Source organism: Dothidotthia symphoricarpi (genome assembly GCF_010015815.1).
Source record: "Dothidotthia symphoricarpi CBS 119687 unplaced genomic scaffold P153scaffold_4, whole genome shotgun sequence".
Lineage (NCBI taxonomy): Eukaryota > Fungi > Ascomycota > Dothideomycetes > Pleosporales > Dothidotthiaceae > Dothidotthia > Dothidotthia symphoricarpi.
In genome coordinates, this window is record NW_022985011.1 from 1,674,208 (window position 1) to 1,701,467 (window position 27,260).

The window sequence follows — 27,260 nt, forward strand, 5'->3', positions numbered from 1 at the left end:
GGGTATAAGCTTACCCATATCGGTCCGATTACGACCTGTAACGGTCCTTGTCAGCGTTCACTCCCGATGTTCATCCGCTGCCTTAGCCGCGTCGGTCAAGGCTTTCCCCGCGTTGATCATGGTCTTCCCCGCAATCGCAATCGATCGTCGTCTCCACGCACGAAAACCATGATTGTCATCATTGTTAACTGAACGTCATCTCGGTCTTCGCTTGACCGAGTTCCCTGAACAACGATTGACCCGGCAGTTGAGAATGACCAAACCAACTTCGTACATCAGCTTTTGTAGCAGTACACATAAGCGCTTGTTGTCATCGCATGTACCAGTTCAAAATCTTTCAAGAAATTGATTGAACCGTTGCCAAGATGAGGCTTCTCTCAGCATTTCCACTTCTGTCGCTTGTTGCCCCTGCTATCTCAATTCCATACGAACAGTATATTCTCACTCCCAAGACTCGTACGCTACAACCTGTCTCTGTTCACAGCAGCAATGGCTCCGTCAGCGACCCAGAAAGTCTTCTCGGCTCTTCAGGCAGTTCGGTTTTCGAAGGCGTCTCAGCGACTGCTTACGACTTCGGCATTAACATAGCAGGTGTGGTGATGCTGACGGTTGGTGGAGTATGTGGGGAAAATCAAACTATCGGAGTGACCTTCTCGGAAAGCAGTTTTTGGGTCAGCAATAAGAGCTCTGATGCCACCGCAGATGCCGGCAAGGATGAAACGCTCTGGTTCCAGATTGATGGACCTGGTCAATACACAGCGCCGAAAGAAAAACAACGCGGTGGCTTCAGATACATGACGCTTGTTCACAATACGACTGGGAGTGTCGAAGTCACTGCTGCTGAGGTCTACTATACACCGATGCCTCATTGGGAAGAGGAAGAGCTTGGTAATTACACGGGCTACTTCCACTGTGACGGTATAGCATCCTCTCCGCTTTCTAGGGACAAAATCTGGGCAGAGCTAATGTGAGAATAGATGAATTGTTGAATCGCATATGGTACGCTGGCGCATACACCAACGAAATGTGTACCATCAGCCCGTCCACCGGTAATGCACTGGTTCATCTCGGCAATATTACGTCTGCTATCTCAGACGCCGTCAACGTGACTTGGTATTATAACTATACCATCTCCAACGGTACGTCTGTGTTAGTCGACGGTGCGAAGCGCGACAGACTCGTTTGGGCTGGTGATATGGCAATTGCAGTGCCGGGAGTCGTTGTATCAACGAATGATGTAGTATCGATTGAAAACTCAATCAACTCGTTGTTTGCTATTCAGAACACGACGACTGGTCAGCTACCATATGCGGGTCGTCCGTTTTTCAGTATTCTGAGTTTCACGTATCATCTGTATACGTTGATCGGTGTGGCAGATCATTACTTGTACACTGTAGGTCTTATTCGTCCCACATCAACTTCAACATAAGCCTCGTGCTCACGTATCATAGGGGGACATTACGTACCTTCAATCACTCTGGCCGAAATGGAAACTCGGCCTGAATTTCTCCTTAAGCTTCATCGACTCCACCGGGCTAGCAAATGTTACATCGGCCGCCGACTGGCTTCGTTTCGGAATGGGCGGCCACAATATCGAAGCAAATTCTATTCTCTACAATACCATCAACCAAGGAATTGCGCTCGCCACGGCACTTAACGACACAGGCTCGATCTCCAACTGGAGCACCATTGCCGGAACCATCAAGACCGCTGCGAATGCACTACTCTGGGACGAGGGATTGGGAATGTACACCGACAACGAGACTACGATCCTCACTCCTCAGGACGGTAACTCCTGGGCCGTGGTGGCAAACATCACGCAGAACTCATCACAAATCGATTCTATCTCTTCCCGTCTCGTATCGCGCTGGACACCTTACGGCGCGCCTGCTCCTGAAGCAGGTGCCACGGTCTCTCCCTTCATCTCGGGCTTCGAACTGCAAGCTCATATGTTAGCCTCCAACGCCTCCGCCGCGCTGGCACTCATGCGCCTGCAGTGGGGCTTCATGCTCGACGACCCGCGCATGACGAACAGCACGTTTATTGAGGGGTACAGCACGACAGGTGAACTGCACTACGCACCGTACAAGAATGACGCGCGAATCAGCCATGCGCATGGGTGGGCGACGGGACCAACGTCTTCGCTTACCTTTTATGTCGCAGGTATCCAGTTACTGACTGCCGGAGGTGCGACGTGGCGAATTGCTCCGGAGATGGGAGACCTGAAAGAAGTAGATGCAGGGTTCAGTACAAAAGTGGGCTTCTTCAGCGCGAAAACGAGCGTCAGTGACACCGGACTTGAGATGGAGTTTGAGACCCCGGAGGGGACTACCGGTGAAGTTCACGTGCCGAGTATGGGTTGTGCTGGGAGTTTGGAGATGCTGGAAGAGAGTGGAAAGGTCGCGGCCGTTGTGATGGAGGTCAAAGATACGGCTGCACCGGTTGTTGTCGCGGGACTTCAAGGTGGGACGTGGAAAGTTACATTTGCATGTGCAGCGTAGAGCAGCATCCCATTGTCACCAAAATCGGTGCGTAGGGACTGGGTTCTAATGTTGATCTTTTGACACAATGATATCACATATCACTGCTACGTCGTGCTATTTTCGCATGTAGAAGAGCTTATGTATGCTTGAGATTCATTATACCCCCTCTTTCACGTGTCGATACTCCTGCTGTAATGATTCCTCGGTCCGTAAATTCCCTTAGAAACTGGTCCGTATATGGAACAATTGCTGAGGCAATCAGTTCTGCCAAAACCACACGTAGGAGAAAACTTGTCACACAACACATTCACCAGCATCAGTTATCGCCTTCTGTCATACGTTTTCATACTACTATCTAAGGTACATCTTCGAAAGCCATGCATCTGGGAAGCATTTTTGCCGAAGTGCGCTACCGTTGGACCTGTAAATCCATCGTTCTATCGAAACCTAGGTTCCTACACATCCTAACCTTAAGCCGAGCCTGTCGGCATCGCAACGCCAGATCCGGTTGGGAAAGGAACGCCCGACGGAAAGCCCGGAGGACGTCCCGTAGGTCGCGGACCTCCAGGGCCGCCACCAATACCACCAGCATTGGCATGACCGCCACTCTCATCGACGTAAGCCGCGGCACGGGGCGTCGTAACAGCTGTTGGATCGAAACCAACCGTAGCCCAACCAAACAAGCCATCCTCGACCGCATCGCCAAGGTAGACGTAGTTGAAAACAGGATCTGTGTTGGCGGATTCGCCTTCGAAAATGCCATCATCTGCGTTGAGGAGGAGCTCCTGGGTGTTGGTGGTGTAGGGTGCTACGGCCTCGACCTCATTGATGAGTGACTGGTCGAAGAAGAGCTGGCCGACATGGGAGACGTGGCCGCCAAGGAGGGTGCCGTTCATGGGGTTGAGGGTGGAGTTGACATGCGCGAGGACTGTAAATGCATTAGTTTAAAGACTTAGATCAACACCTCAAGTTTCTTACTATGGATGTGAGTGGTACGGCCGGTGTAGTGACCAGGGAACGTCGTATCAAATTGCATGATGCCGTTCTCGTTAGAGAACTGAATACCACGGAACATGGTGTTGTTGATGTTCGACGCATCGGCCGTGTTTCCGTTGCTGCCAGCAATCACACCGCCGTACACTCCCGTGGTGTTGCAGTGCCAAGCCTCAAGAGCGACTTGATTGAAAGGCTCGCAGGTGTTAATGTTGATCATTTGGACGTCGAAAGTCAACGGGACGCCAGCATTGCCATCAGTAATGTTCTTACGCACGAGCTCGCCGGAAACCCCTACCACGCGTGTTAAAATCTGTATAGGACCGTACACATGATACGAAGACAGGCAGGCTTACAGTAGGGACCCTCGGTTGTCTCGGGTTGCAAGATGCAGGAGCTGTTGCTGCCAAAGATGAGCTCATCCGGACTACATGGTGTGACAGTCTGGTTGGAGTGGTGGTCGGTAGCCAACACATCCGCAAAGCTTCTCTTGACAATGCCACGCTTGAGACGTAGTTTCTCAACCTCTGTCTTGCGACGAGCAATCATGCTGGCTGAGCGGGCTTGAAGCTTCTCGGCGCAGTGATCGAGGTTCGTGTACTGGGCGCGAGCACGATACTCAGCACGCTCTGCAATCTCAGCCTGGATGTCATGTCCTGGATGGGCGAACGTGGAGCCAGCGAAAAAGGACGCAGCAATCGCAACGAAGGCGGGGGAGAAGAAAACCATTGTGGAAAAGAGTGTCAAGTATGAGATGCTTGAAGCTTGCCGATGGGGTTTTTGATATGGCAAAATGGCGGTTTATATGTGTTTTCCAAACACAAAGCTGTTCCTCAAGCCAATATATCCTATGCTTGCCCGTTTCGCAACTAACATGGCGTAAAGCTTGTCTCCCAGCGTCCTGAGCCTGCAGATCCCCCTCACGATGGAGATCCGCCAGATATTCCGCGGCAACATTGCATGAGGGTCCTCGGAGCATGTAGCACACTTCTGGAAGGAGCTGACGAATACATTGGATTCTACTTGATGGTCAACATGGGTGGAACAGCAGCGGCTTCACGATTTGGGTTTCTAGATGAATGGCTGTTTGAGGATTCCGAGTCATGATAGGTCGTTCGAGGAAGGAGCAACACAAACCTGACGAATGTGTTAGACGCTATTGGGCAAGCAATTGTCCGTCAGAAACGTAGAACTCTATAAACACGCCTACTATAGATAGTCGATAGGCCTCGGCAATGCTGTCATCTAGATCCTGTCAGGACCCTGTGTGGGTATGACGACAAAAGGACATGATTCGGTCCTGAAGGGGAAGTTTAAAATTGCCAGTGGAGCAGCTCAGGCGGTGGTGTCCTTCACGAGGTACCGGAATTCTTGGCCATTGTGTTGAGCGTACGCGTCTTTTCCTTGGCAGATGCCGCGATGAGAACAGGTCCGGACAGTCCAATCTATTCTAGGGAGGTGTTTATAGTTATCTATAACATCCATAGTAGCGTTAACTTGCTAGAAAGTCGGAGCAAATGCCATCGTGCCGTGGAGTATTTTGGCACAATGATGTGGTCGTGGAAATAGTCGTGATCAGGTTGATTTTGCGTTGAGGTGGCTGGTGCTAAGCTACGCTTGGCCGGTGGCGCCGAGAGGGCAAGCTTCTATTAGTCGGCTCACCCCGAGGCTTGTGGGAACTCCCGCCCTCGCTTGATAACTGCCGAACAGAACTTTTGCGATACTATGCGGCGACGTTACAGTACTGGCGGTATACCTAAACTTATCCCAGGACGTTACCTTCTATCTCTGGAGCCTTGAACATCAGGCAGGTGCCCCGACCCTCTTGGGGCATGTAGGTAGTCGTACATGGACCTACTCAACACTTACTGTGGTACCCCCTGGAAGTATAAGCCATTCGCCACTTTGACTTCTGGTAAGGTGTTACCCCATTTGGATGTGGCAAATGGCTTATACTTCCAGGGGGTACCACAGTAGTTGACTGTCTCAATTAACCCCACTGATCGCCACTCTGATGTACTACTCAATAGTATGCGTCTTCTGACTCAAATCTATGCGGTGGATCCTCTAGCTCTCTGCAAGGCAATTAAACCAAAGTTTTTTCCTTTAGTATCGTCAGTTTCAGCGATGTCTTGTTATCAACTTTTTTTTCAATTGTATGTCCGAAAATTCGTCCATTCTTTGATTAATCATCCTTTACTAAAAGTACGCTCGGTGGACCATCTATTGCCCTTGTCATCACACAGCTCCGGAGCGCTTCGCAAACTCAAACGAAGTTGCTGCCTATAATTTTCATGTACACTGGAGTTACACGCTGTTCTCGAACGTACTAGCCGCTGATATCAATGACAGGACCGTGATAACTCTTCCTAGCCCAGACAAGATAGTAAACCGTACTGAAAATTGCGATTATACCAGTTACCAAGATCGACCAGTTCATAGTCGCTGGCGTGACTTCCTTGTAGCTCGGCCAGAAGCTGAAGAAGAACACAAACAAGAGGTAGATACATGCGAAAGCATTGTTTGCAATGCCCAGTACACCAGGTACCTTCCACGGTCCCCACATAGCCCGGATCATACCATCATCGGTAGTGGAAGGTACGCCGAGGTCGTGAGCCCCACTGCTCGGGAGGATTGCTCCGGTGCAGCGTCGATAGAGGAGGAGGCACGAGGTCAAGAGGTATGAGGAGAACAGTCCTGCAATTGAGACTGAGATGACACCATTGAAGGCGGAGGTGGATCCTAGATTGACGAGGGCTAAGATGCAAGCAACGAGGCTCGTAAAGGCGACCGCGTTTACAGGAATCGAGGTTCTGTCGCTGATCTACTATGATGTTAATGGCACTCACTTCTTGCAGGGTCGATATACACACCTTGCTAAGAACACGCCAGCCAGGAAGGCCCCGGTCTCTCGCAAATGCCCAGCAAATACGCGAAGTCGAAGCCGAGAACCCAACGTTGGCACTGACAGTGAGAACGACGATGATAGCGGCCATCACAGCAGCACCCGATCTGGATCGAACTGCCTGGTGAAAGACGGCCATGAACGGGAATGCGGGATTTTCTTCCAAGACTGCGTCCATATCACCCATGCGGAAGAGCACAGTGAGAACCATAGCAAAGCCCAAAGACCCGTTAATCGCGATGCCCGTCATGATTGATCTAGGGACGACTATCTGCGCATTCTGGATCTCCTCAGACAGCTACAATATGTCAGCAGCTGTTCATAGTCGACGAACGAGGATAGTAGTCGAACTCACATGGACTGCGCCATCGCCACCTGATCAGGTTGTCAGCATGAGCAAACATGTATCGGGCTAAACTTTCAACTTACCAACAAACGCGAATACACTCCCCATAATTCCAATGCAGAAGGACAACCCCTGGGTATCCCATCCACCCATATTGACAAAAGTCGTGAAGATCTCGTGGGCGTCACCTTCAGGGCCGAGGACCAACAGTGGTATCAGGATGGCGAAGAACCCCAGGATGTGCAACACCAAGAGTGCCCCTTCGAACTTGGGAAGCAACCACCCTGCAGCCACATTGATAAAGACGCAGAAGAGTATCACCGCCCAGTACAGAAGAGTGACATGCCAGTTTTGAGGAACATATGTGTTCGGGTGGCAAAGGATGAGGAGACCTTGGATCAAACCGCCAGTAAGATACGCTCCGGATCCTAACGAAGCTAGCCAGCCGCACATCGTAAGCCAACCTATGCAAGCCGCCAGTTAGTCATTTGTAATTCCAGAACAGTTCTCAGAGTACCATAATACCAGATGTATAGCTCAAGATCTTCTGTGTACGCCGTGGTGCTAGCATCGAGACCCAGTGGTATTGTCCGCCGGAGGTTGGAGCCCTGAACTATACTTTAGTAAATTATCATGCAAGTAGCTCAGTCTACTCACATAGAAACCAATTCGGAGAGAACCATGAACACAGATACGGTACCGATCCACACAACAAGGTAGCCATAGATGACACCCGCGGGACCACCACTGTCTTAATTAGGTCTATTCAAGATTCGTCAAGACAATACTCGTACTTTTGGTAGCCCACCAGAAACAATCTATGTTTGGGTTAGTTTGGCGTTAGTTGTACGTCGCGCATTAGCTTACAATAAAGATCCTTCCCAAGTAATCAAGACTGTGCAACTAAAGCCCAAGACTGATAAGAAACCAAATCGCCTCTAAAAGACATATGTTAGCCAAGTAGATCATACGTTGTTAACTAACACTCGCCTTTAACACTGCCTTCTTTCCCAATCTTGCAAGCGCAAGATCATCTTGCTTGTCGGTGGAAAGGTTCGGGACCACAGTCAACTCAATATCACTACCCTTTGAATGAGAGGACGCCATCTTAGGATCGCAACACGAAAAGTGGCCTGAAAAACAAATGCTAACCAACGTTGTGTGGAAGGGGAAACAGATTGAGGAACGCGAGGACTAAATGCAGTATTAGATGAGCGAACGCCGGCTACCGTGAGCAACGCCGCGGAATGAATGCTTCGTCTCACGATTACTTGTGGTACAGTCAGCTATTCATGCATGCATAACAAACGGGCTATGACACTACATTGGTTGGTCCCGCCTGTCTAACCACCTGCCGAATTCGCTTAGTTGCAATAATTTGAAGGATTGTGCAGGGGTCAACGGCACAGGATGAGCTCCAGACTCCATCCCGACAATCCTATGAGAATGGTGGAGATTTGCCATTCGTCGAAACAACAAGTCCCCGATTTTGCACGTGCGCATGAGGATGACATTGATGTTGTGAAGGACGGCAAGTATCTCTTAGGAAGTGTTTCATTTGAAAATAGTGGAGAAAGTCAATATTTTTGCTTTCAACGAAGTGTTTTTGAGACCTACTATTCGTCATTGCATCGAAGTAGTCACGCGAACGCTACGAAGATGAAGCGCACTTAGCAGGCTCCACCTGAACAGCCCAGCTCTTTGACACATTGATGGTGTTGTCACGAGTAGAACGTGAGACATCCATAAGTTGATACTCCCTTCTTGAGTCGTCCTTCGTGATGTGTTCACCTCGTCGGCGCAAGTCATCCAAACGCATAAGCCCCGATTCAAAGCCTTCCATGAATATCTTGGTATATGGCAGACATGTCGTGACGATAGCAAGACACTGAACGATCTGATTGCAGATTGTTGAGCGCCAGAACCCGAGGGTCAAGTCGTGTTTCATGGAGGGGTTTCTGTTTTCGTGAAAGACAAAGGCAAGCTGAATTGCAGCACCAATGAAAACTCTGAGGAACCGTGAGCAGGAGCTTGAATCTGGTCGCATATGGTACACCTACAGCAACCGGCATGCGAAGATGCTCATAACAACTGCCTTCTTTTGACGTGCTATATGAAGTTGTGCTGTTATACCGAGTTCCAACGTCACGATTGCGATTTCTGTCACAATGTTCAAGATTGACACAGCATTCCACCAGGAAAACTGTCTAATGTTAGAATTTGAGATCTCAACCTCGTTGTAGTGCTACTCACACGATCTATGCACCGGTCGAGCGTTTTGTCCCACGGATGTGGCATAGGACACTGGAAAGTCGCTACCAACACTGAGCACAACAACCACAAAGATGCGGAAATTCCTACACCAAGGTTGATTTTTTGGTGCAGCTGGGACGGTGTTAAGTTTTGGACAAATGCTATAACTGCGAGCTTCGAGAAACCGAGTGAGGCAATCAGTAATATCGTTGCGGCATACTCACTCTGTGATTCTGTTAGTAACGGTACACTCAACGTTCATGAAGGTAGAGAGAACTCACCTTGAGCTCTGACTGGATGTCGTAGTTGCTTAAGGTCGTCATTGGCTTTCCAAAACCATGTTCAGTTTGTAATATCACAGCGATCGACTGTGCAATGCAGAAGACCTAATATTTGTTAAGCGTGTGTAAAATCGAGGTTGATTCGAACTGATTTTACCAAAGATATGAGTACAAACCCTGACTCCACTTTTAGAGATCGGAAAACATAGAACTTGATGGTGGCATGCGTGAGAAAAGCCAGAAGGCTCGTTACAAGGCAAAACCAAGTGGCGATCTGGATAATGGGTGTTCGGTTCGAATCAGACACAATGACTTGATTCATTGTAGTCGAAGCTCTCAGCTGCTGAAGCTGTCAGAGCAAAGACTAGCTTGTATCTTTTGTAAATAGGATCTATTGCCTACGTAAAGAGAGACAGCGCGTACAAAGCATACCGTCATGTAGAATGATTGCATGAGTTACTATGTCATCAAAGATTAAGATCATGCGCTAACAGTGCATGGAGACTACGCCGTAAGGGAAGGTGCTTTCGGAGGAAGATTAGAGTCAGGAGATATTGCATCCGAAGAGCAGGACCGCGGGTGATACCAAACAAGGATAGGCGAAGTGCGCAGCTCTAAATCAAGCACCCTATGTACCTTGTATGGCTACAGTTTTGCGTATTGTTGTTCGGGTTCAAGCAAAGATAGTATGGCCACATGGGTGCAAAAAGACCCGAGCATGAGGAGGCTATTTTGATCTAAAACACATTTACGAGGTTGAAGATTGACTTAGATGAATTACTCGTGATCTAGGAAAAAAGATAGCATCATCTACAACCCCTACTTTAGAGCTGTCATTCAGCCGAAGAGCCTTGAATTGTAAAGATTTCTGCTTTTTGGTCTACATTTAGATAATTGTACGCGCTGGACTTCATTGCACCTGCACATTCGGTTATTCGTAGAAGATTGGTACATGTTCTGTTACAAGGAGACCTGATTGGCCATAATTGGAAATCAGATTATGTGATTTAGTCTTACTGTGTAGTTTCGCATTGACACAAGGAGCTTGTGTGATACAATAGAATATCGTCGATTTCTTCCGTCAGGTTCCCGGATGATCATAACACGATCAGCACATGTCCGTACCGGTTCCTGATCGTAGCGCAGTGGGACCTGCAGCGTGGATAGGATCGCGAACACAAACCTGTACAGCATCGCTGCTGGTTGGGAAACCCGCGCTTCTGTTCTAATATCCGCGAGCACAGACCGCATTCTCCACTCTACTCCCTGATACCACAGTAGCGCGTAAAAAAGCTTCCCTGTTCAGACCCACACGGCTCACCCCCTCGTTCCGCTCCCGTGTCTACGAATATCTCGGCCTGAGGATGTCAGGTGAGATAGGCCACCGTTTTCCAGCGTTCTGGGTCGCAATCTGCATGATCCAGAGCGAGTGGCACAGAGTTCATAGTTAGCCACGCTGTGCCACGGTAAAAACTCAACCACTACTCTTCGCTTCAATTAACCAAAGCCCAACTATCTAGAATCATACGGTATGTTTATTTTCAAGCAGGTTTATCCGTCAGGGTCGGTGGACGAGCCAATGACACCGGCAGTTCACGCAACAGCCGGAATATGTGAGACGGGTCGGCTGAGCCGAAGTTCGTTAGTCAATTCACGGCAGAGCTTCAAGAGATGAGGTGCACATCTCGCTTGCGACCGAGATAGTCTGTAAATGCATGTTGTGCTTGTCGTTGAAATATGAGTCGTGGCCACAAATTTCGCGTGCAAACTGATTGATTTCGACACTCTCCATTGGTGGTTAATTGATTGAGCGTAGAATCTCGGGTCTGACTTTCATCAGTGCTTTCTGTCCCTAGGACAAAAACTGACCGCCACCCACTATAACGCGTTACAGCCCTCCGCCATGCCGTTCCGTCTCACATACGTCCGAGACCGTGCTGATTTTGAAGATGTCATGGCCTGTCAGTGGATCGCGCATGAAAACCCGTTCCAACCATTCTTCAGGCTCTTTTGTCCCGTATACGAATCCGGACGCCTAGATTCCATCAATAAGGCTGCGTCACTACAATGGAAGTGGCATGAGCACGAAATTGATGCGCATTGGCTGAAGGTAGTGGATGAGGGAGCAGAGAATAAGATTGTCGGTGCGGCTTGGTATAAGATCTATAAGGAAGATCCGTTCCAGCATGAAGAAGAAGAGGTACGAGGAAATTTATGATCTTGAGATACTTCAAACAACGATCCAAGCTAACTGGGTATATCCAATAAGTAGGTTGTAGACTGGTATCCTGAGAACAGCACTCGGGAGTTTGTTGGGCAAGCGTTGGAACAACTAGATGAACCGCGGAGAAACGGAGCTCAAAAGCCTCATATCTGTACGTGCAGCCGGAACTTCATACTGCTCAACAACTTGATGTGACGAATCACTAACTCTTGAGAAGTCCTCAACATTTTGTTCACGCACCCTTCATATCGTAGTAGAGGCGTTGGCTCTACTCTTCTGACATGGGGCATAGAGAAAGCTGACGAACTTGATGTCGAATTTTGGCTCGATGCGACGCCGCTGGGTAAGCCTCTGTATGAAAAACATGGGTTTGAGCTGGTGAAAAGAAATCCTGTTGTTCCCAAAACTGATTTGCCAGACGAAGATTGGCAGCAGTTACAGGGGGAGATGGGCGAGATTGTATTTTGGACAATGAAGAGGGGGAGAAAGAGTGAAAGAGAGACGACTACCGCGTGACTCGGTTCTTGATTCTTGCAAGCCAATGGCCGTCTCAAGGAGGAAACTGCGTGAATGATGGGATAGAGAGCTCTAATTGAAGTTCTCCCAATAAGTTTCAAAAGCTCCTTACATAATTCTCTAATCTTTTCGAGATGGACAGAAAGCATGAGAACTGTAACACTGAATATGTCTGCATTCTAACAAACTTGAGGCCGTGAAAATCCTATGCAAAACTACTATTGCAAATCTAGACTGAGTGGTATATGCAATTTTGTTGTTAGGCGCTTTGACAACTCCAGCATTTAAACACGAAATCTTGACGGCTAGAGATCGAGCACCTCATGACAAGATCCGGGTTCAGATAGTCTAGCACGGTTAATAATTCGCAAACCCATCTCTACGAGATCAGTGCATCCGGTTTTTTGCCTCTTCAGTGAGGCTGAACTTGATGCTAAATGAGCCATAGCAGACGGGCAAGGTGTTAATAACGGTGCAGGAGCTGAAATTCTCGGTTCAGGATGACGGTCTAGTGAGGCCTTGAAAAGGACAAATGTGTGAGAACCCCATGACGGAAAAAAGTCTGTGCAGGACTAGCTTCAGTAGTCTATCGCTACAACTCCCTATATCAGCATCCGATGGGACAGAGATGGAAATTTGCTTGGTTGAAGCACTCCTGAGGAATACCGGAGACGGAGAGCAGGCATCTGCAGTTTCTTGTACCCCAAATCAACGCTTTTTCAGCCTGTTCGACTGGAGAGAATCGTTCTGGTTGTTGGATTTTGTTGCACAAGTCATCGGATGTCCCGCCCGAACGCGCCGCCAGGCACTATTCGTTGTTTCATCTCTCTCGATGCGCCGTACCTACATTATGTATTTGTGAGTAGGTTTCTGTGCCCATAATCGTATACTACGTGTACAATTCGACGATACTAATGTAAGGGAAAATGATACGCGTCTAAATCAATCATTTGAGACCGACGTCGTGAGTAAAGTCAGGACGAGCTCGAAACGCATGTTGAATTGTGATCGTGTATGCTTGCGACCTAAAATAACATGGGGAAACACCATTAACTAGACATGGTGCAGGAATGGAAATTATATTTCTATAAGTGGACTCGGCCGGCGATGAGATGTTTACCAAGATTAGAAACACTATCTGCATTCAGAAACTTCTACGCGAGATCTGCTCGCACCGGAACAGCGACTGCACAAAGTCTGCACTGGCCCAAAGAATCTAGCCAGAAAACAATACGTCTCCATATTACCGTCGAGATGTGTGACAGTTAGGCAGCGAGCATACACGATACGTTAAACCAACGGAGACTTAGTCAGCTAACAAACAACAGTCTATTGTGTGAGGCATGGATGACATCGTTGTATTTCCAAATCGTTTACTACAGGGCTGGTATGGCGACTTCGATTGTAAGAGGGACATGGGTTTATCACTCGTTGCGATATGGTGTCATCTCCGTCCCAAGTCGCTTTTGATATCATCTTACTACCAGAGTGAAATTGTAGTATATTAAGCTATACAAACCTATCACATCAAAAGTCGCATAGTAGGGAGTCAAAACGCATATTCTCGACCATGATTTGAACGCGGATAACTCGATCATGAAGTCGGATATAAGGTGACAATAAATAGTCCAGTCTTTTCTATACCATTAAATGAACTTTGTACTTCCCCATATTTGTAAAGGAAACACACAAAACACACAATCAACAGAAGCGCTCAGACTCGGGATTTGAGTATTTTACTTTCAAATGTCTGCAACACCTGCGCGGGGAGCTCGAACGACACAGGCTCACTCGGTGCCACAATTTCCAACATCATTGGCCGGGCGGGGATGTCAAGCAGTGCCTCCTCCACTAAAGCGAGGACGTCGCCGGCGCAGCCAAATGAAAGCGACCAGCCGGCTCCGCCTTGACCGTAGCTGTGCACGATACGGCTTACTGGAGTTGCCGTGTCTACCCCTTTGGAGTGTATACGTAGTTCACGCTCCACCCGTACATTACGTTGGCGGAAGGGCCGCAGGCCCTGTGCGAATGGATACTCGCTATCCAATCTTGCTTTCACGAGATCAGGAAAAAATGCTTCGCAGCGCGCACGCATGCGCTTTATGACAGGAGATTCAAGCGTTAGATCAAGTGTGTTCTCATGCGACTCAGCGATACCACCGATAAGTAGGATGTTGTCGCTGCGAGGGACGAGAAACACAATCTCACTCAAAACGTGTGTCGTGTTTGCTGGAATGGTGAGGGCATGGTCCAGTTTCGGAAAATCGCTTCCATCGTTGATGACGCGGATCAATCCGCCACGGATTGGGTAGCAAGACGCATCGCCGGCAAGTTCGGTGCCTGCGAGGCCAGTGCTATTTACTAGGACGTCGGCAGAGAATTCGGTACGTAGCGAGGCTTCTTGGTCGAAGAGATCGCCGGCAATGGCCCGTGTAACCAGCCTGGCACCCTTGGCAGCAACGAGTTCTTTCAGGAATGCCATGCAGACATCCGTGTCGATAATAGGTGCAAGATGCTCATACGCGTCAACAGCGCCGTAGGTAGGGTTAACCCGCCTCTCTTTGATGATAGCTGGGTCACGCCTGAATCCTCGGACACCATTGGACATGATATCCAGCATCTTTGACATCTGAGCAGGATCTTCCTCGATGGGGACGGGTAAGAAAACATCGGCAGCTTTCATCTGGACTCCTGAGAGCTTGGCTAAAGATTCGGAAGCTGCCATAGCATCCCAGATATGATAGGCGACCATGCACCATCGCTTCGAGTGTTGGAGGGATATGGCATCGGTGTGCTGCCCGCAGACCGCTGGTGGGAATTCCCAGAGCGCACCTGCGATTTGAGATGTCAGGCGTTGGGTTTTGCCGTATGAGGCCCATTCTTTGGCGAGAATCGTGACCCGGTATCCGTGGTCGAGGAGTGTCCATGCGTTTACAAGGCCGATGACGCCGCCGCCCACGATAAGGATATGAGGCGAGTCAGCAACAGCAGTATGAAGTGGAGTTGGAAGAGGTGTGAGATCTCGCCCAAAGACCAGCCCTCCTTTGTATTGGGATACCATGGCAGTTTGAGCTCAATTGAAGTTATGAAGTGATCAAAGAGAGACGGAAGGGCTTTGGTTCAAGAATAAATAGGCGGTGAAACTGTTTGGTATTGTATCGATTGAGTATATATAAGGACGATCTTGTGGCAGGGTAGCATCGCGTAATGCGCCGAATCAACGCCGAATGAATCAGAAAGAATCTGCTCTCTATATCAGTCCTGTATGTTAGTCCTATTCCCATACAAGACTTGGACGGTTTTCATGTGCGCGATAATGCTTTAATAGTTCTGCAGATGGAAGTAGAAATTCAAAAGACTGAGTTGAATCTTCCAACCCTCCACATTTTCGAGGATGGCGCTTGATTCCTTGCTGGACGCAGTGATTTGTTCCAATAGCAGCTGCGAAAGGGCCTGTAGTTGACAGAGGTAGGCCTCTTTGAAGAACTGCGGTAAACGCTATAAAGAGAGAAGATACAGGTCTTAAGGCACAAGTTAATAGTGTTATTAGCAATGCTCTTGTGTAATGTTCGTGTTTGCTTTCTGTCCTGGCGAGTCACATTTGGGAAGTAGTAGGGATAACCGAACTAGCAAGAGCGGAGAGAAATAATACCGACATAAATTGAGGTTATTTCAGTTCCCTTCATCCATCGTAATAGGTGGGAAAAAATTTGAAACAACTGAGTCTCGATGATTTCAGTGCTGACGATAAGCCTCATAATATCTGTACTAATATCAATCCAGGTTAACACGTGCCGTAAAAAAAAGCATAACATATGCTACCTACTGATCCTTTTCGCCTACCTTAATTGCACTACTTTTGTCTATTAGGGTGTGTAACAAGCAGTAGTTTGTATTAGCCTTGAATATTCGCAGCGAGGTTTTAAGTACCTTGGTGAAATATCGAAGTCAAATCATCTCTCACCGGAGAACAGTACCTGTTGTGAACCTGTTCAGATGATCGCGACGATAAGAGCGCTTGGGAAATGCATTTAGTAATTCTTGCGTCCTATTCCACTCATACCACCCATGAAACCAACTGCTTTTCTCGACTTGTTTTAGTCAAGTACTCGAAAGAAAACGCCTCTCTCGCTTCTCTCGCGTCGCCGTCCTAATTCTTCACGCTCATCCCCTACACCAACTTCGCAAATGGTGTACTGAAGTCCTTTATCGGCTTTGGGGCAACCCAGAATTCAGAAAACGATAACCAGCATCATGCCGCTATTTGTTAGCATGCCGAGGGGTGGAAGCCTGCCGGTGCCCTGTCTAGAGTATCTGTCTTCCGCGACGATCACATCGCGTAAACAATATCGACACGCTCAGCCCCCCATCTTTGTCGCCCAAACTTTCGACTCATTTCTAGAAAGCAGTGTAGAATACAAAGAAAACTAAAGGATCTTAATTGCTTTCCTAAAAACTACACTTCGCCGTTTCTCTGACAATGACAGCTAATGTAGTGATATATCTAGGGCTCACCGCAGAAGTCTCTTCAATGCGTTGCTTCAATTAGCTAACTTGCTTAAAAGAGTGTAGATGCTGCAGACCATACGACATGCGTTCGACTCTACGCACAAGTTGGACGTAGTAAACTCAAGCTGAATGTCACAAGTAAAGAGAAATCAGTGCAACACCAGACTTGCTGGTGTTTCCCGTCGTTTCAAATAGTTGTCAGGAAACTCCCGCTGAACGCTGAACACACAATTCGTTCGCAGTCTAGAGTTCGATGTTTCTTCCTGTTAGTTCGCTCTGCCTTTTGAATCAGACAACACTTGATATTCGAATGGGCATCGCGGGTTGCTTGGTACGAACAATTACGTTGAAGTTCAAGAGGAAAGTCAACAGAAAATACATAAGTGTTATCCTAGTATAGGCAGACGCCATCTTCCTCGCAATTTTGAGCCCAGCTCTGGAGCAGGTTGGGCATCTTGGAAAGAGCTATGTAAGCATCTGGCAGAACGAACGGCATGTGCATCTTGATTGAGATTACTTCATCATCTTCGTCTTCATCATCTTCTTCGTCGTTATTCCCACCGTTGTCTGACGATCCCGGAAGCCTGATAACCTCCTGAAACTTCTCAACGATATTGACGTATGCGGCCTGTCCAAGAGACGGGTCACGGTTCGAGAAGATATATTTCCTTTGCGTATCTTCTGGAAGCGACTCATATCGTAAACACCCATCAAGCGACTGGGCATCCACGTGTATGCAGAAGTAGTGCCTAGCAGAATTTCCCACATTGTTGTCCCAAGCAGCACGTTGCTCTGCAGTAGCTTCTTCTGATGTAGTCCACGTTGTGAATAGCCCTTGCACATCTTCTACAGTTGCACCATCGAGAACAGCGGGATCCTCCTTGACTGTGAACTCAAGTGTTTGTACAAGATGGCTTGCATTCTTGTGAAGAAGCCATTGCTTTACACGGTCTGACCACTTGTCTATAAAGGCCTTCCAGGATTCGTCGTTACGGTAGTCGCATCGATAAATAACGAATCCCCACTTTGGACGGTTATGAAGTGTCTCGTAAGGATCGTGTAGTCTTCGCGACATACTTTAAACAAATATTAACACTTGTATTCAGAGAAAGACAGCTTAATAAGCTTAGACTTTGTTAAGAAGGTATAGATAGTTTAGAAGCTTTAAAGTATTATAAACAACATACAAGTGTAGATAGAGGTATAAGGTCTAGGACCAAGAAGTGTTTTTGTTACAGTGCCTTAGCGTGTAGCCGCGAAGCGAGGTAGTGTTTAAAAAATTTCTTTTCCAAGAACAAGAAGAAAACACAAGAAGTAGTTAGAAAAATAAAATTAATATAAATATATAGTACTATATTATAGAATTTAATAAATAAACTTATATACTAGTATAATATAAGTATATATTTATTAATACTAATAATAAAAAGTATATATATTAATATAATATTTAGTTAATATAAGTTTAACTAAGTAATACTATTATAATTAATAGATTATAAAGCAAAAATAGATTTAAACTTTTTAATAAAATATAAATATTAAAACTAAATTAGTAGTTAGAATAATAAGAAAAGAAAAGTTTAAAAATTATTATAAATTTTAATTCTAATTCTAGGTACTACACTATATCTTAAAACTTTTTATTATCCTAAAGTTAATTTAAAAACTAATTTAAAAGATATTTTACTATTAATAAAGATAAAATTTAAAATTTATAGTAAATAAATAGTATTTAATTCTAAAATAATAATAACTTAATTTTCTATTACTATAATTAATCTATTTAAGTAGTATTCTATTTTAAGATATTTCTTAACTAGAGTTCTTAGTATAGAGTAAACTAAGCTAGGTCTAGCTAAAAATTAGTAATTAAACTATAATAGCTTAGTAAATTTTCTTACTAGTACTTTATTATATCTAAATTATTTAAAGTAGTTATTATACCTTTTAAAGTAAAAAAAACTATTTAGATTTAGTAAATCTAAGTAAAGGTTAGAATAGAGAATAATAAAAAACTAGTCTTTCTTTAGTAAGAATTTTAAATTAATATAGTCTTTTTTAAGAAAGAATTAAAAACAAATATATATAATAATTAATATAATATATTAATTAATATATTTTATTTATTATTATTTTTTTATCTTACTTTTTAATAAGTTTAGTCTTAAGTATCTTTCTAATTTTGTCTTATTAGATATATAATATCTATAAAATTTTAGTTAATAATTATCTATCTTAGAGATTTTTAAAATAGGTACCTATTTAGTAAAATAGTATATAATATCTAAACCTATAAGCTTCTTATTAAGAACTTAAACCTAATTAATAAAGAAATTTAAAATTATATAATATAAAGATTAGGTATATAGAGTAATATAATTATAATATTTAGTATAGTATAGCTAGTACTAGACTTTAAAGTTTTTATACTTATTAAATTAATATATTTTAAAAGTAGAGTAAGTATACTAGTAAATAGTATAAGAAGCTAACTCTAAAAGTAGTTACTAGTATTAATTAATTAAATTTACTAAGAATTTATAGTACTAGCTTTTTTCTATTTATAGTTCTTCTAGTAGTATACTAGCTATTTCTAGTAGGCTAGCTAAGAGTAGGTATTAGTAATTAGAGTTACTAAGCTTTAAGGCTTTACTTACTAAGGTTCTACTAGGCCTAGCCTATTATAAATAAGTTAGAGTTAAGTAAAAGTAAAATCTTATATAAGTATAACTTAACTTCTACTTAATTTTAACTTAATATATCCTTATTTTATTTTATTCTTAACTTAATATTCTAATACTAGTATTAGGTTAGAGTTAGGTTAGATTTATAAAAACTCTAGGTAAATATTAAGTAATATTATATTATTAAGCTTTATTTACTATTTTATTTCTAGTACTTTTATATAGAATTACTAGACTTTTTAGTAGTATAGTCTAGTTAAAATAAAACCTTTAATTAATAAGATAATTTTTAAGATCTAGAGTTTAAGCCTAGGCTTAGTTTTTAAATAGCTTTTACTAGTTAGCTTAAGCTTATAGTAAAAGTTATATAAAGCTAGCTAAAGTTAAAGGTAGTTTTTTTAAGCACTATACTATTAAAACTAAAAGTCTAGTAGTAATATTATAATTTACTTACTAAAGTAACTTATAAATAAAATATATAATATAAGGCTATAGCCTACTATTTTATTTTTAGAGCTTAGAAGTAAGTTTTAAAAAGAAAAAAAAAAACTATTAAGCTATATTTACTATTTATTTTTTAGTAATTCTATTTAGAACTACTAGATCTTTAAGTGGTATAGCCTAGTTAAAATAAAACTTATAGCTAATATATATCTACTCTAAAATACTTTTAAAAATTAGAATTTTATATTTTATAAGTTAGTATACAGGTAAGTATTATATTAGAAATAGCAGTTATTATATTAATTTATTATAGCTTACATAAGGTTCTATTTAAGATATAGATCTAACTATTCTTTAAAAAGAAAAGCTAATTATATAATTCTAGTTATTTACTTAGAATTTTAATATAATAAACTTACTATAGTAGTTCTTTACTAAGACTAAGTTCTTTTACTAAATAGTAACCTACTTAGTATAAATAGTATTTATATTATAACCTTTTATAGTAAGTATAGTACTAGACTACTAATAGTAGTAAAAATATATTAACTATAACTTTAAAATAACTAATAAGAAATAACTAAGTTACTTCTTAAAAGGCTTTAGATATAGTTTTATAATAATATATACTTATACTTCTTAGTAAAGTGTTAGTAATCTTATAATTAAAGTAAAGAAATAGTAACTTATAAATAAAAAGCTAAGTAGACTTTTATTACTTTTTAATATTTCTTAAAGCTATAGCTAAGTATAGTTAGTACTTATCTATAATTAAAAAATAAAATAATATACTACTTTACTTAAATTAGTACTTTTTTCTAACTAGTATTTTCTTTTTACTTATTATTTTTCTTATAGTAGTCTTTTATATAGCTTTAGTAGCTAATTCTTTCTTTAGCTACTTAGTTGTAATAGTATTTAGCTTACAATTTCTAGTTATAATTATTATAGTATAGTAAACTTTCTATAGTATAATTTAAAGTAGTATAATAGTAAAATAAGTTATTAAAGTTTTAAAAATAATAAGTAGTAAAGGTAAGTATAAATTTATAATTTACGCTAAGTAGGTAATATATATATATAATATATCTATAAACTATATAACTAACGTAGAGTTAGGTTACCTCTAGAGGCAGGAATTAAGTTAGCTCCTAGAAGTAAGGCTAGTTAAAGCTCTGTAAAGAGTACAAAGGACGCTTACCTCTAGGAGTATACGGTCTATACTGGCAGTATAGCTTTATAAACAATAACTTTTTTTCTTAAAAGCCTAGCTACTTACAACTCTACAGCAGACCTCTACCCCTACTCTCCCTAATCTCTACCCTATATTCTGCTATACGGTTGCTATAAAACGCAAGCTCGCTAACGATCCAGCTAATCCAGCTAAAGGGAGGAAGAAGCCGCGTACACTCTTATAGGAGGTAGAGTCCGTCTACGACGAAGCTGAGCAGTACCGCCTGGTCACCGCCAAATTTACAATCGACACACTCACCTCAAAGTAGAGTATCGGCACGAACAGACCCATTAACGAAGCCTACAAGCGTCGCCTTTGCCAGATCTTCAAAGAACTAGGAGTCCTTCGGCGAGATGTAAGCCATCGGTTGCAGGTCGCTTGCACCAAAGCGCAAGTACAGAAAATGTTGGGTCATCTCCAACAGAAGAGGCGCCAGGTTGAAGGTGCTGATGGTGCGAGTGAGAATGCCTGCGATGCTGATGTGGAATTGCTTTCGTTCGAAGACTGGAGTAGCGTTGTCGGAGAGAAGGCAGAGCTCATGGCGGGCAACCACCGGGTGGAAGCGTTCAAAGAGTATCTGCAGTGTTTAAAGTTGTCGCAATCGGAGCGATGGTGGGCGTGCGACGTTTACGATAAAGGTACCACCCCCTACACACGCTAGCCAAGGCGAGCTAACCCCAATCACAGACGCGCTACCTGCACATCTGCACATCAAGCTACGAGCGAATCGGGAAGACACTATTTTGCCAGACAACCACGGCCAGATATGGACGGAGCTCGCAACATTGTCCTCCAAGGATCCTAGGCTGTTCCAGGACTCGAACACAGTAGTAGAGAAGCAAATGCTACAGCATCTTGGGCTTAGCGGCCGGGTAAAGTTCCCAGTGCGGCGGCTGGCCACTTTGTGGAAAAACACGAATTGGAACCCAAGGATCACAAGGTGGTGTCAATTCCCGATTGGGCAAGCTACGTTTACTATCTCTACTTTTGAATGGATGGCAAGCTGCAGGATAGACGATGTAAGTGGACTGTGTATCCAGTTGTATCTTCGATTGATTCTAACCGTTGGACTATATAGTTTTGGTTCTCCGCATTTGACCAGGTTATTGAAGTGATTTCTCAGATCCGCAGCCAATTCAGCTTTGATGTCCAATTGAGCAATTGGAATAAGCTAGCAGGTCTTCCGCAAACGCGTAGCCGGGAAGATGTACAGGGTCTATTCTTCCCTAGTTTGGAGTCAGACACAGATCCTGGTCCCTCGAGTACTCGTCCACGAGATTTCCTTTCGGCCATCAGCGACGATGCATACCACAGTTTTTACAACTTTGTCCTCTTAGCGCCAACACGTCGCTTCGTCGATATTCAGGCACTACTCAGGACTACAAAGCAAGAAGGAAAGCTTATGAGCATTGTGATAGCTCATGTTGGGCAGTGGATGAGCCAAGAGCCTACCAAAGTCGCAGATCGTGACAACAACAAGCCCGCTCTGCGGAAAGACTTTCTCCCCGGCCTGCAGAAGAAGTATGGCAAAGATGCTGAAGAGAAGTCTAAAGTGCTCCAGGAGCAGCTTCTGAGATACGTCCAAACAAACGTCAAGGCGTTCACAAGCACAACCACGGATCATTATCTGCACGAATACCCAAGCGAACAGGGCAACGCTTACACGACACGCTTTAGGCATGCTGTGTGGAGAAGATTATTGTCTATTGTGGTAGACTTTGCTGGGCCAAACCTACAGCACAAATGCATGGTCCGATTTAATACGGAAGATCCTCAAGAGATCAGCTCGAAGTCTGCGTCTACCATCGCTCAAGCAGCGTGCGACCTGATCTACCGCATCCCAGAAGTCGCTAAAAACCCCGCACTTTGGTCAGCTGACGCTGTAGACAAGCTGTCTGCGATGATGCAGCCGATCCTCTTTCGGTGGGCTGTTGAACAGTGCATTGAAGCTTTAGCTCGCCCCCACAAGGAGTGGGAACCATCGACAGTCGAGCTAGTGGATGCAGAGCGCACGAAGTTTGAAGCCTTGCTAGGGGATTTGCCCTTTCCCACTCCCATGCGCGCGAGCCTCCCTGTCTCGCCTCTGGAAGCTTGCGGAGATTATGTGGACGAACACTGTAAGAGATCAACCACGCACGGATCTGTTGAAGAGGATCGGCCCGGTACAAGCAATATGCACGGACCGATACGTAGGTCGAATTCAAGAACCCAGCTTCAAGCGGTGCGACAGCTGCATGATCCAGCAGAAATCACTACCAGCACGCTGAACGATCTTCGAAAGTTACACCGCAGCAAGCAAAGTGCTCCTCTGCAGAGGGACCAACTAATCCAGCCGTCTTCTTCTCACAGCACTGGTCCACCAACGGGCGACGAAAGATCTCAAGCAACCCATGTAAGTGGAGGCCCAGGGCATTGGAGAAAGCGGGCAACAGGTGCTCCGAGTAGGCCATAGCAATTTCCTATAGTTTGAAACCTTGACGAAAATACGATGTCACTATCATCACACTGGAGAAGCTGGCGAATGAGTGTTGTGTGATATGTTTACGCACCAAACTTTAATGGCGTCCCAGCGGCTCGCCCCTGGGGGCAACAAGACGAATCCCTACTACAAATTTTCGCATACGACTGATTCCGCTCTCTTGTGTTAGGGTAGCGTTTTTATCTTGCTATCGTAACAAGATGGATTTTGGAGATTTTGACGAACAGTTCTTGAATTTCAGCCCTGTCGACGACAGCCATCTGTGGCCGAACTCACCGTCTATTACCCTTGAGAAACAGGCAGTACCTTATCTAGAGGTTGACGGCAGTTCAGACGAGGCTTCTGAAGAGGAGGACAGTCTCCACGATGACGCAGCATCTCGACATCCGGAGGACGACTGCGACGGCAGTTTCGGCGACGAAGAGCAAATAGTAGTGGCGCTTGATCAATACTCGTGGAAGATTGACCATGCTAAAGGAGATCATAAGTTTCAAGGTACGTGTGTGGGTGCAGCTGGGGCGCAAGTGAGTGACTAAGAGCGTGAAGCACAGGACTTTGTTGCTGCGACCAAGCGTATCTCGTTCGATGGCAGCCAGGCCATTGACATGCTACAACGACGATACACGATTGACTATGGAAGCAAGAAAGCCGGTTCTAGAGCCGCCGCACCCGACGACGAATACATCCACTCCTTCTTTCTCGACCTTCTTATCATCATCGGACGACCGCTTCGGCCGATTACGCAGCCATCTAGCAGGTTCTTCGATAATATCACTATTAGTTTCAAAAATTGGCGGGCGTCGTATAGTGCTAAGCACGTTCACGGACTCTCGTTCGATTTGGAACACCGGACTTTCCGGTTGGCAACGGCTGCCACAAGGGAGGCATGGTATATCGTCATGCACCCCATCGCCAACGCGCCGGAAGAGCTTCTGTCCCGGAGCGAGCGTAAAAAACGTCGCGAGAAATCGTCTCTATCCAGCGCCCTACAGTCCCACCGCGCCCAATTCCTCGCCTCGTACATTAAACAGATCTTCCTTACCGGGGAGCTGTTAGGAGAGGGTGTAGAGCCGTCTTGGAAGCTAGATGGCCCGCATACGCAGAAGATCACGTCCAACAAATGGACAACGTTCCAGGAGAAATTCATGCAAGCGTGGTCAGACTACGTACAACATAGCACACAGGATACGTTCTGGGCGGAGAACCAGCCAGCCTTCCATGCGTACGACTATGGCGCCAACATCAAGATTGAGGTAACTGAGCAGTTACGGTCTGTGCCGAAAGAGACTCGTCTCCGCGCGGTTGAAGAAGATTCAGCGTCTGACGAAGAGGGCATGGACGCTGAAGACAGCATCTTTGTTTACGACGAAAGGCTCGATGGGGAGGTGCCAGAAGCCAGAGGGATCCCCCCCAGCCGCTACGATTACCAGGACCTGTTCACCGGCGGCTTATACGAGCTTCGAGCGGAGCTCGAGCAAAAGTACGTCCTCGATAGCATCGATACCGTGTCGTACGCGCTGGCTGTCGACATTAACTGTCTTGATGGTCGTTCGCCTGATCCCTACAACAAGCTGGCGCGCTGTCTCCTCGCTGATCGCAACATGGTGCTCCGGGAGTTCCACGGAGCGCGGGACTTTACGTTCTATCCGTTGGCGTTCCATCCGGCGTATGGCAATTTCTCGTCCCCAAGACCGCCAGCCTTTTTGATGGACAATCTTCTTGCCGTCATGCAAGAAAACATGAGCTATCAGCATGACGGAGCCAGCGTGCTTAACTATGGATACTTCCAGGGCTACTCTGACATCAAGCGGAGCATTCGCCATGGACCCTTCAAAGGGCGAGAATCATAGATCATACCAGATTGTGGACCGGGTTTCGGCAGCACAGCCTCTTGGTATGCCTAGCTACAATTTCCAATCCTGTATTCATTTACGGGTTACTAACAGGTAACAACGTGCCTGTCTATGTGAGATGAGGCTGGCATGCCATTAAGTCATCAACCAGCTCCATGGACCATCGATTAATGTTACAATCAACTGTGGGTAATGCGTTAGAAGGTGCTATTCTATTGCCTAAGATGGACTGCCTTTCTTCTCGTCCAGCATCCTACACCCACAGACTCGTGTGGCGCCAGCCACCAACCCAAGAACAGGTTAGATGACGTAGAATCTGACTAATCAGCGCCCCGCACCCAACGTGCCACAGTGATATATCCTGCCTAGCACGACACAGCAAGATTATTCGTTTTCCTTATCTTTGGAACACAACATATTTGTTGAACGGAATTTTTCAAGTCTTAAGCTTTTACGACGTATACCTAACACCGATACTGTGGGCTAAGTCAAGCTCCTAAGATCAATACTGCCCTCTACACGATGGTGCCCTCAATTCCCGCAATCCTGCAAACCCCTTGGCCTGAAAGACCGTCGACGAGGATTGTACAGCGTGATGAAGAGTCTCTTCGGCATGAAGCGGGGGAGACGGAGAATCGACGTGCGTTGGAGGAGTATCGGAGCCAGAAGAGCGCGCTGCAGGAGGAGAAACTGTATGTTCTCTCTACCGGCGCTTCCTTATTCTCTACCTGATCTCGGGTGTCTATTATGTGTCTATGAAAGGGGTTCCTCCGATCTGATATTGTGTACAGTGCCGTGTGTCCTCGCCTCACGCTTCGACTCTCGGATGCCAGCACTCTGTCTCTCAGGGATGGAACCTTGGATTTCACGGCGACGCTATGCTACACAACGACTCCTGAATTTGTACCTAGCCAGCCAATCGTTCTACACCTGCTTGGTCCTAAAGCTGGAGGCCCACTATCCGAGAACGCAGTGTACTGGGGCCAGTACCAGATCTTTGCTTCGCCTGAGAACCTCCCTGAACATCGCCTTCCCTTTGAATGGCGCAATGTGAGTTTACGGCGGCCAAGAGATGCAAAAGGGCGGTTCATCGATTCGAGCGATAGCCATTACGCAGCGGCGCAGACTTATGTTGTCAGCGAGGCTGAGGGATGGATTGAGCTGTTTCCCGGACAAGAAGTCAGCCGGCGCGTGACGTTACAGCTTGATCAGGCTGTTGCTTGGCAACGAGGGGTCAGCTCTGGGCGGGATTATTGGTTGCGTTGGGCGCCAAGTGGAACGGTTGGTAATCCGAAGACGTTGTGGAGCTGGAAGTATGGGGGGTTGAAGGTACGTCACCGAGTTATTGTTAGGGTTGGCGATCGAATGTCGGGCAGTTGCTGACTGTTTCCACCGCGCAGGATTGGGAAGGGATCATCCTCAACAAGAAGGAGGATTCAAAATGTTGGATACCGATTCCTATCCAGTCAGAGGAGAGCGGGCTGAAGTTTAAAGTCGTTGATGGGGCCGAGTAAGATGCAGCTGACAATCATGAAACGACTTGGTTCGCTGGAGCACCCAAAATAAACGCTCAGCAGCGAATCCTTAGGAGAATCATATTCGGCCCCATTTTTTGTATTTGGCCCCCTGATTTTCCTAGTCGACCCCTATAGGCAGAAGTATGCGTGGAAGTTTTCGAGCAGTCTGAAAGCTGTATACTTCTGCAAGATATCATAGAAACTGTAAGACTCATTCGCCAAGGTACCCAATTACTTGTAGATACACAAAGAATTAGTTGTATGCATCTTGGTGTTTATAGGTCTTGCGTGCTGTGCGTCCTCTCTAGAAACGCCTACCAGATACGCGACGATATCCGTGCCTCGGCTACCGAGTAGGATTCTCTGACCTATAAGTGCATCCTTTTAACGTGCGCGCCATGGACTAAGCCAAGCCGATAGTCTAAGGCTATGAACCTACTCTTACGGGTTGCCTGCTTTTTCCAAGCATTATTTGAATTTATCCAGTAGGCTTGGATAGTAGAATGCTGAGGCACAGTTTACTAACTCTGGGGCGT

At 45.4% G+C, this 27,260-nt stretch overlaps 11 protein-coding genes across 11 annotated transcripts; 6 read left to right on the top strand and 5 right to left on the bottom strand.

Moving 5' to 3' along the window:
- Nucleotides 1–160: 160 nt before the first annotated feature.
- P153DRAFT_310062 (glycoside hydrolase family 78 protein) lies at nt 161–2,534 on the top strand. Its single transcript, XM_033664758.1, has 3 exons — nt 161–918; nt 978–1,393; nt 1,452–2,534. The coding sequence occupies exons 1-3, from the start codon at nt 366–368 to the stop codon at nt 2,499–2,501; spliced, it is 2,019 nt and encodes a 672-aa protein (XP_033527464.1). The 5' UTR covers nt 161–365; the 3' UTR covers nt 2,502–2,534.
- Nucleotides 2,535–2,953: 419 nt separating this feature from the next.
- Nucleotides 2,954–4,205, bottom strand: P153DRAFT_282963 (extracellular dioxygenase-like protein; the record flags this gene model as incomplete). Its single annotated transcript, XM_033663237.1, has 3 exons — nt 2,954–3,411; nt 3,462–3,770; nt 3,833–4,205. 3 exons carry the CDS (start codon nt 4,203–4,205, stop codon nt 2,954–2,956), a joined length of 1,140 nt encoding a protein of 379 aa, XP_033527465.1.
- Nucleotides 4,206–5,368: 1,163 nt separating this feature from the next.
- P153DRAFT_179198 (uncharacterized protein) lies at nt 5,369–5,940 on the top strand. Its single transcript, XM_033662362.1, has 3 exons — nt 5,369–5,391; nt 5,439–5,772; nt 5,829–5,940. Exon 2 carries the CDS (start codon nt 5,508–5,510, stop codon nt 5,763–5,765), a length of 258 nt encoding a protein of 85 aa, XP_033527466.1. The 5' UTR covers nt 5,369–5,391; nt 5,439–5,507; the 3' UTR covers nt 5,766–5,772; nt 5,829–5,940.
- On the bottom strand, nt 5,691–7,875 carry P153DRAFT_333999 (amino acid transporter). Its single transcript, XM_033665588.1, has 9 exons — nt 7,718–7,875; nt 7,595–7,665; nt 7,522–7,545; nt 7,385–7,474; nt 7,253–7,335; nt 6,811–7,191; nt 6,737–6,756; nt 6,350–6,679; nt 5,691–6,300 (listed from the first exon to the last, which is right to left on the bottom strand). The coding sequence occupies exons 1-9, from the start codon at nt 7,832–7,834 to the stop codon at nt 5,806–5,808; spliced, it is 1,611 nt and encodes a 536-aa protein (XP_033527467.1). The 5' UTR covers nt 7,835–7,875; the 3' UTR covers nt 5,691–5,805.
- Nucleotides 7,876–8,368: 493 nt separating this feature from the next.
- On the bottom strand, nt 8,369–9,583 carry P153DRAFT_310072 (uncharacterized protein; the record flags this gene model as incomplete). The annotated part of the gene is made up of 5 exons (XM_033664759.1): nt 8,369–8,736; nt 8,788–8,930; nt 8,981–9,205; nt 9,262–9,366; nt 9,419–9,583. 5 exons carry the CDS (start codon nt 9,581–9,583, stop codon nt 8,379–8,381), a joined length of 996 nt encoding a protein of 331 aa, XP_033527468.1. The 3' UTR covers nt 8,369–8,378.
- Nucleotides 9,584–11,061: 1,478 nt separating this feature from the next.
- On the top strand, nt 11,062–12,087 carry P153DRAFT_334003 (uncharacterized protein). Its single transcript, XM_033665589.1, has 3 exons — nt 11,062–11,461; nt 11,534–11,636; nt 11,703–12,087. The coding sequence occupies exons 1-3, from the start codon at nt 11,165–11,167 to the stop codon at nt 11,999–12,001; spliced, it is 699 nt and encodes a 232-aa protein (XP_033527469.1). The 5' UTR covers nt 11,062–11,164; the 3' UTR covers nt 12,002–12,087.
- Nucleotides 12,088–13,473: 1,386 nt separating this feature from the next.
- On the bottom strand, nt 13,474–15,071 carry P153DRAFT_415023 (nucleotide-binding domain-containing protein; the record flags this gene model as incomplete). The annotated part of the gene is made up of 2 exons (XM_033672137.1): nt 13,793–15,071; nt 13,474–13,520 (listed from the first exon to the last, which is right to left on the bottom strand). Exons 1-2 carry the CDS (start codon nt 15,060–15,062, stop codon nt 13,474–13,476), a joined length of 1,317 nt encoding a protein of 438 aa, XP_033527470.1. The 5' UTR covers nt 15,063–15,071.
- Nucleotides 15,072–16,901: 1,830 nt separating this feature from the next.
- On the bottom strand, nt 16,902–17,585 carry P153DRAFT_429072 (uncharacterized protein; the record flags this gene model as incomplete). The annotated part of the gene is made up of 1 exon (XM_033672749.1): nt 16,902–17,585. One exon carries the CDS (start codon nt 17,583–17,585, stop codon nt 16,902–16,904), a length of 684 nt encoding a protein of 227 aa, XP_033527471.1.
- Nucleotides 17,586–21,143: 3,558 nt separating this feature from the next.
- P153DRAFT_253634 (uncharacterized protein) lies at nt 21,144–22,316 on the top strand (the record flags this gene model as incomplete). Its single annotated transcript, XM_033662745.1, has 4 exons — nt 21,144–21,280; nt 21,335–21,513; nt 21,563–21,894; nt 21,954–22,316. Coding segments are annotated over 4 exons (1,011 nt in total), but the record flags the coding sequence as incomplete, so codon positions are not given.
- A 1,238-nt stretch (nt 22,317–23,554) lies between these two features.
- On the top strand, nt 23,555–25,204 carry P153DRAFT_394009 (uncharacterized protein; the record flags this gene model as incomplete). Its single annotated transcript, XM_033671285.1, has 2 exons — nt 23,555–23,849; nt 23,901–25,204. The coding sequence occupies 2 exons, from the start codon at nt 23,555–23,557 to the stop codon at nt 25,202–25,204; spliced, it is 1,599 nt and encodes a 532-aa protein (XP_033527473.1).
- A 381-nt stretch (nt 25,205–25,585) lies between these two features.
- On the top strand, nt 25,586–26,989 carry P153DRAFT_364303 (uncharacterized protein). The gene is made up of 3 exons (XM_033667564.1): nt 25,586–25,899; nt 25,999–26,536; nt 26,608–26,989. Exons 1-3 carry the CDS (start codon nt 25,730–25,732, stop codon nt 26,719–26,721), a joined length of 822 nt encoding a protein of 273 aa, XP_033527474.1. The 5' UTR covers nt 25,586–25,729; the 3' UTR covers nt 26,722–26,989.
- Nucleotides 26,990–27,260: the final 271 nt, after the last annotated feature.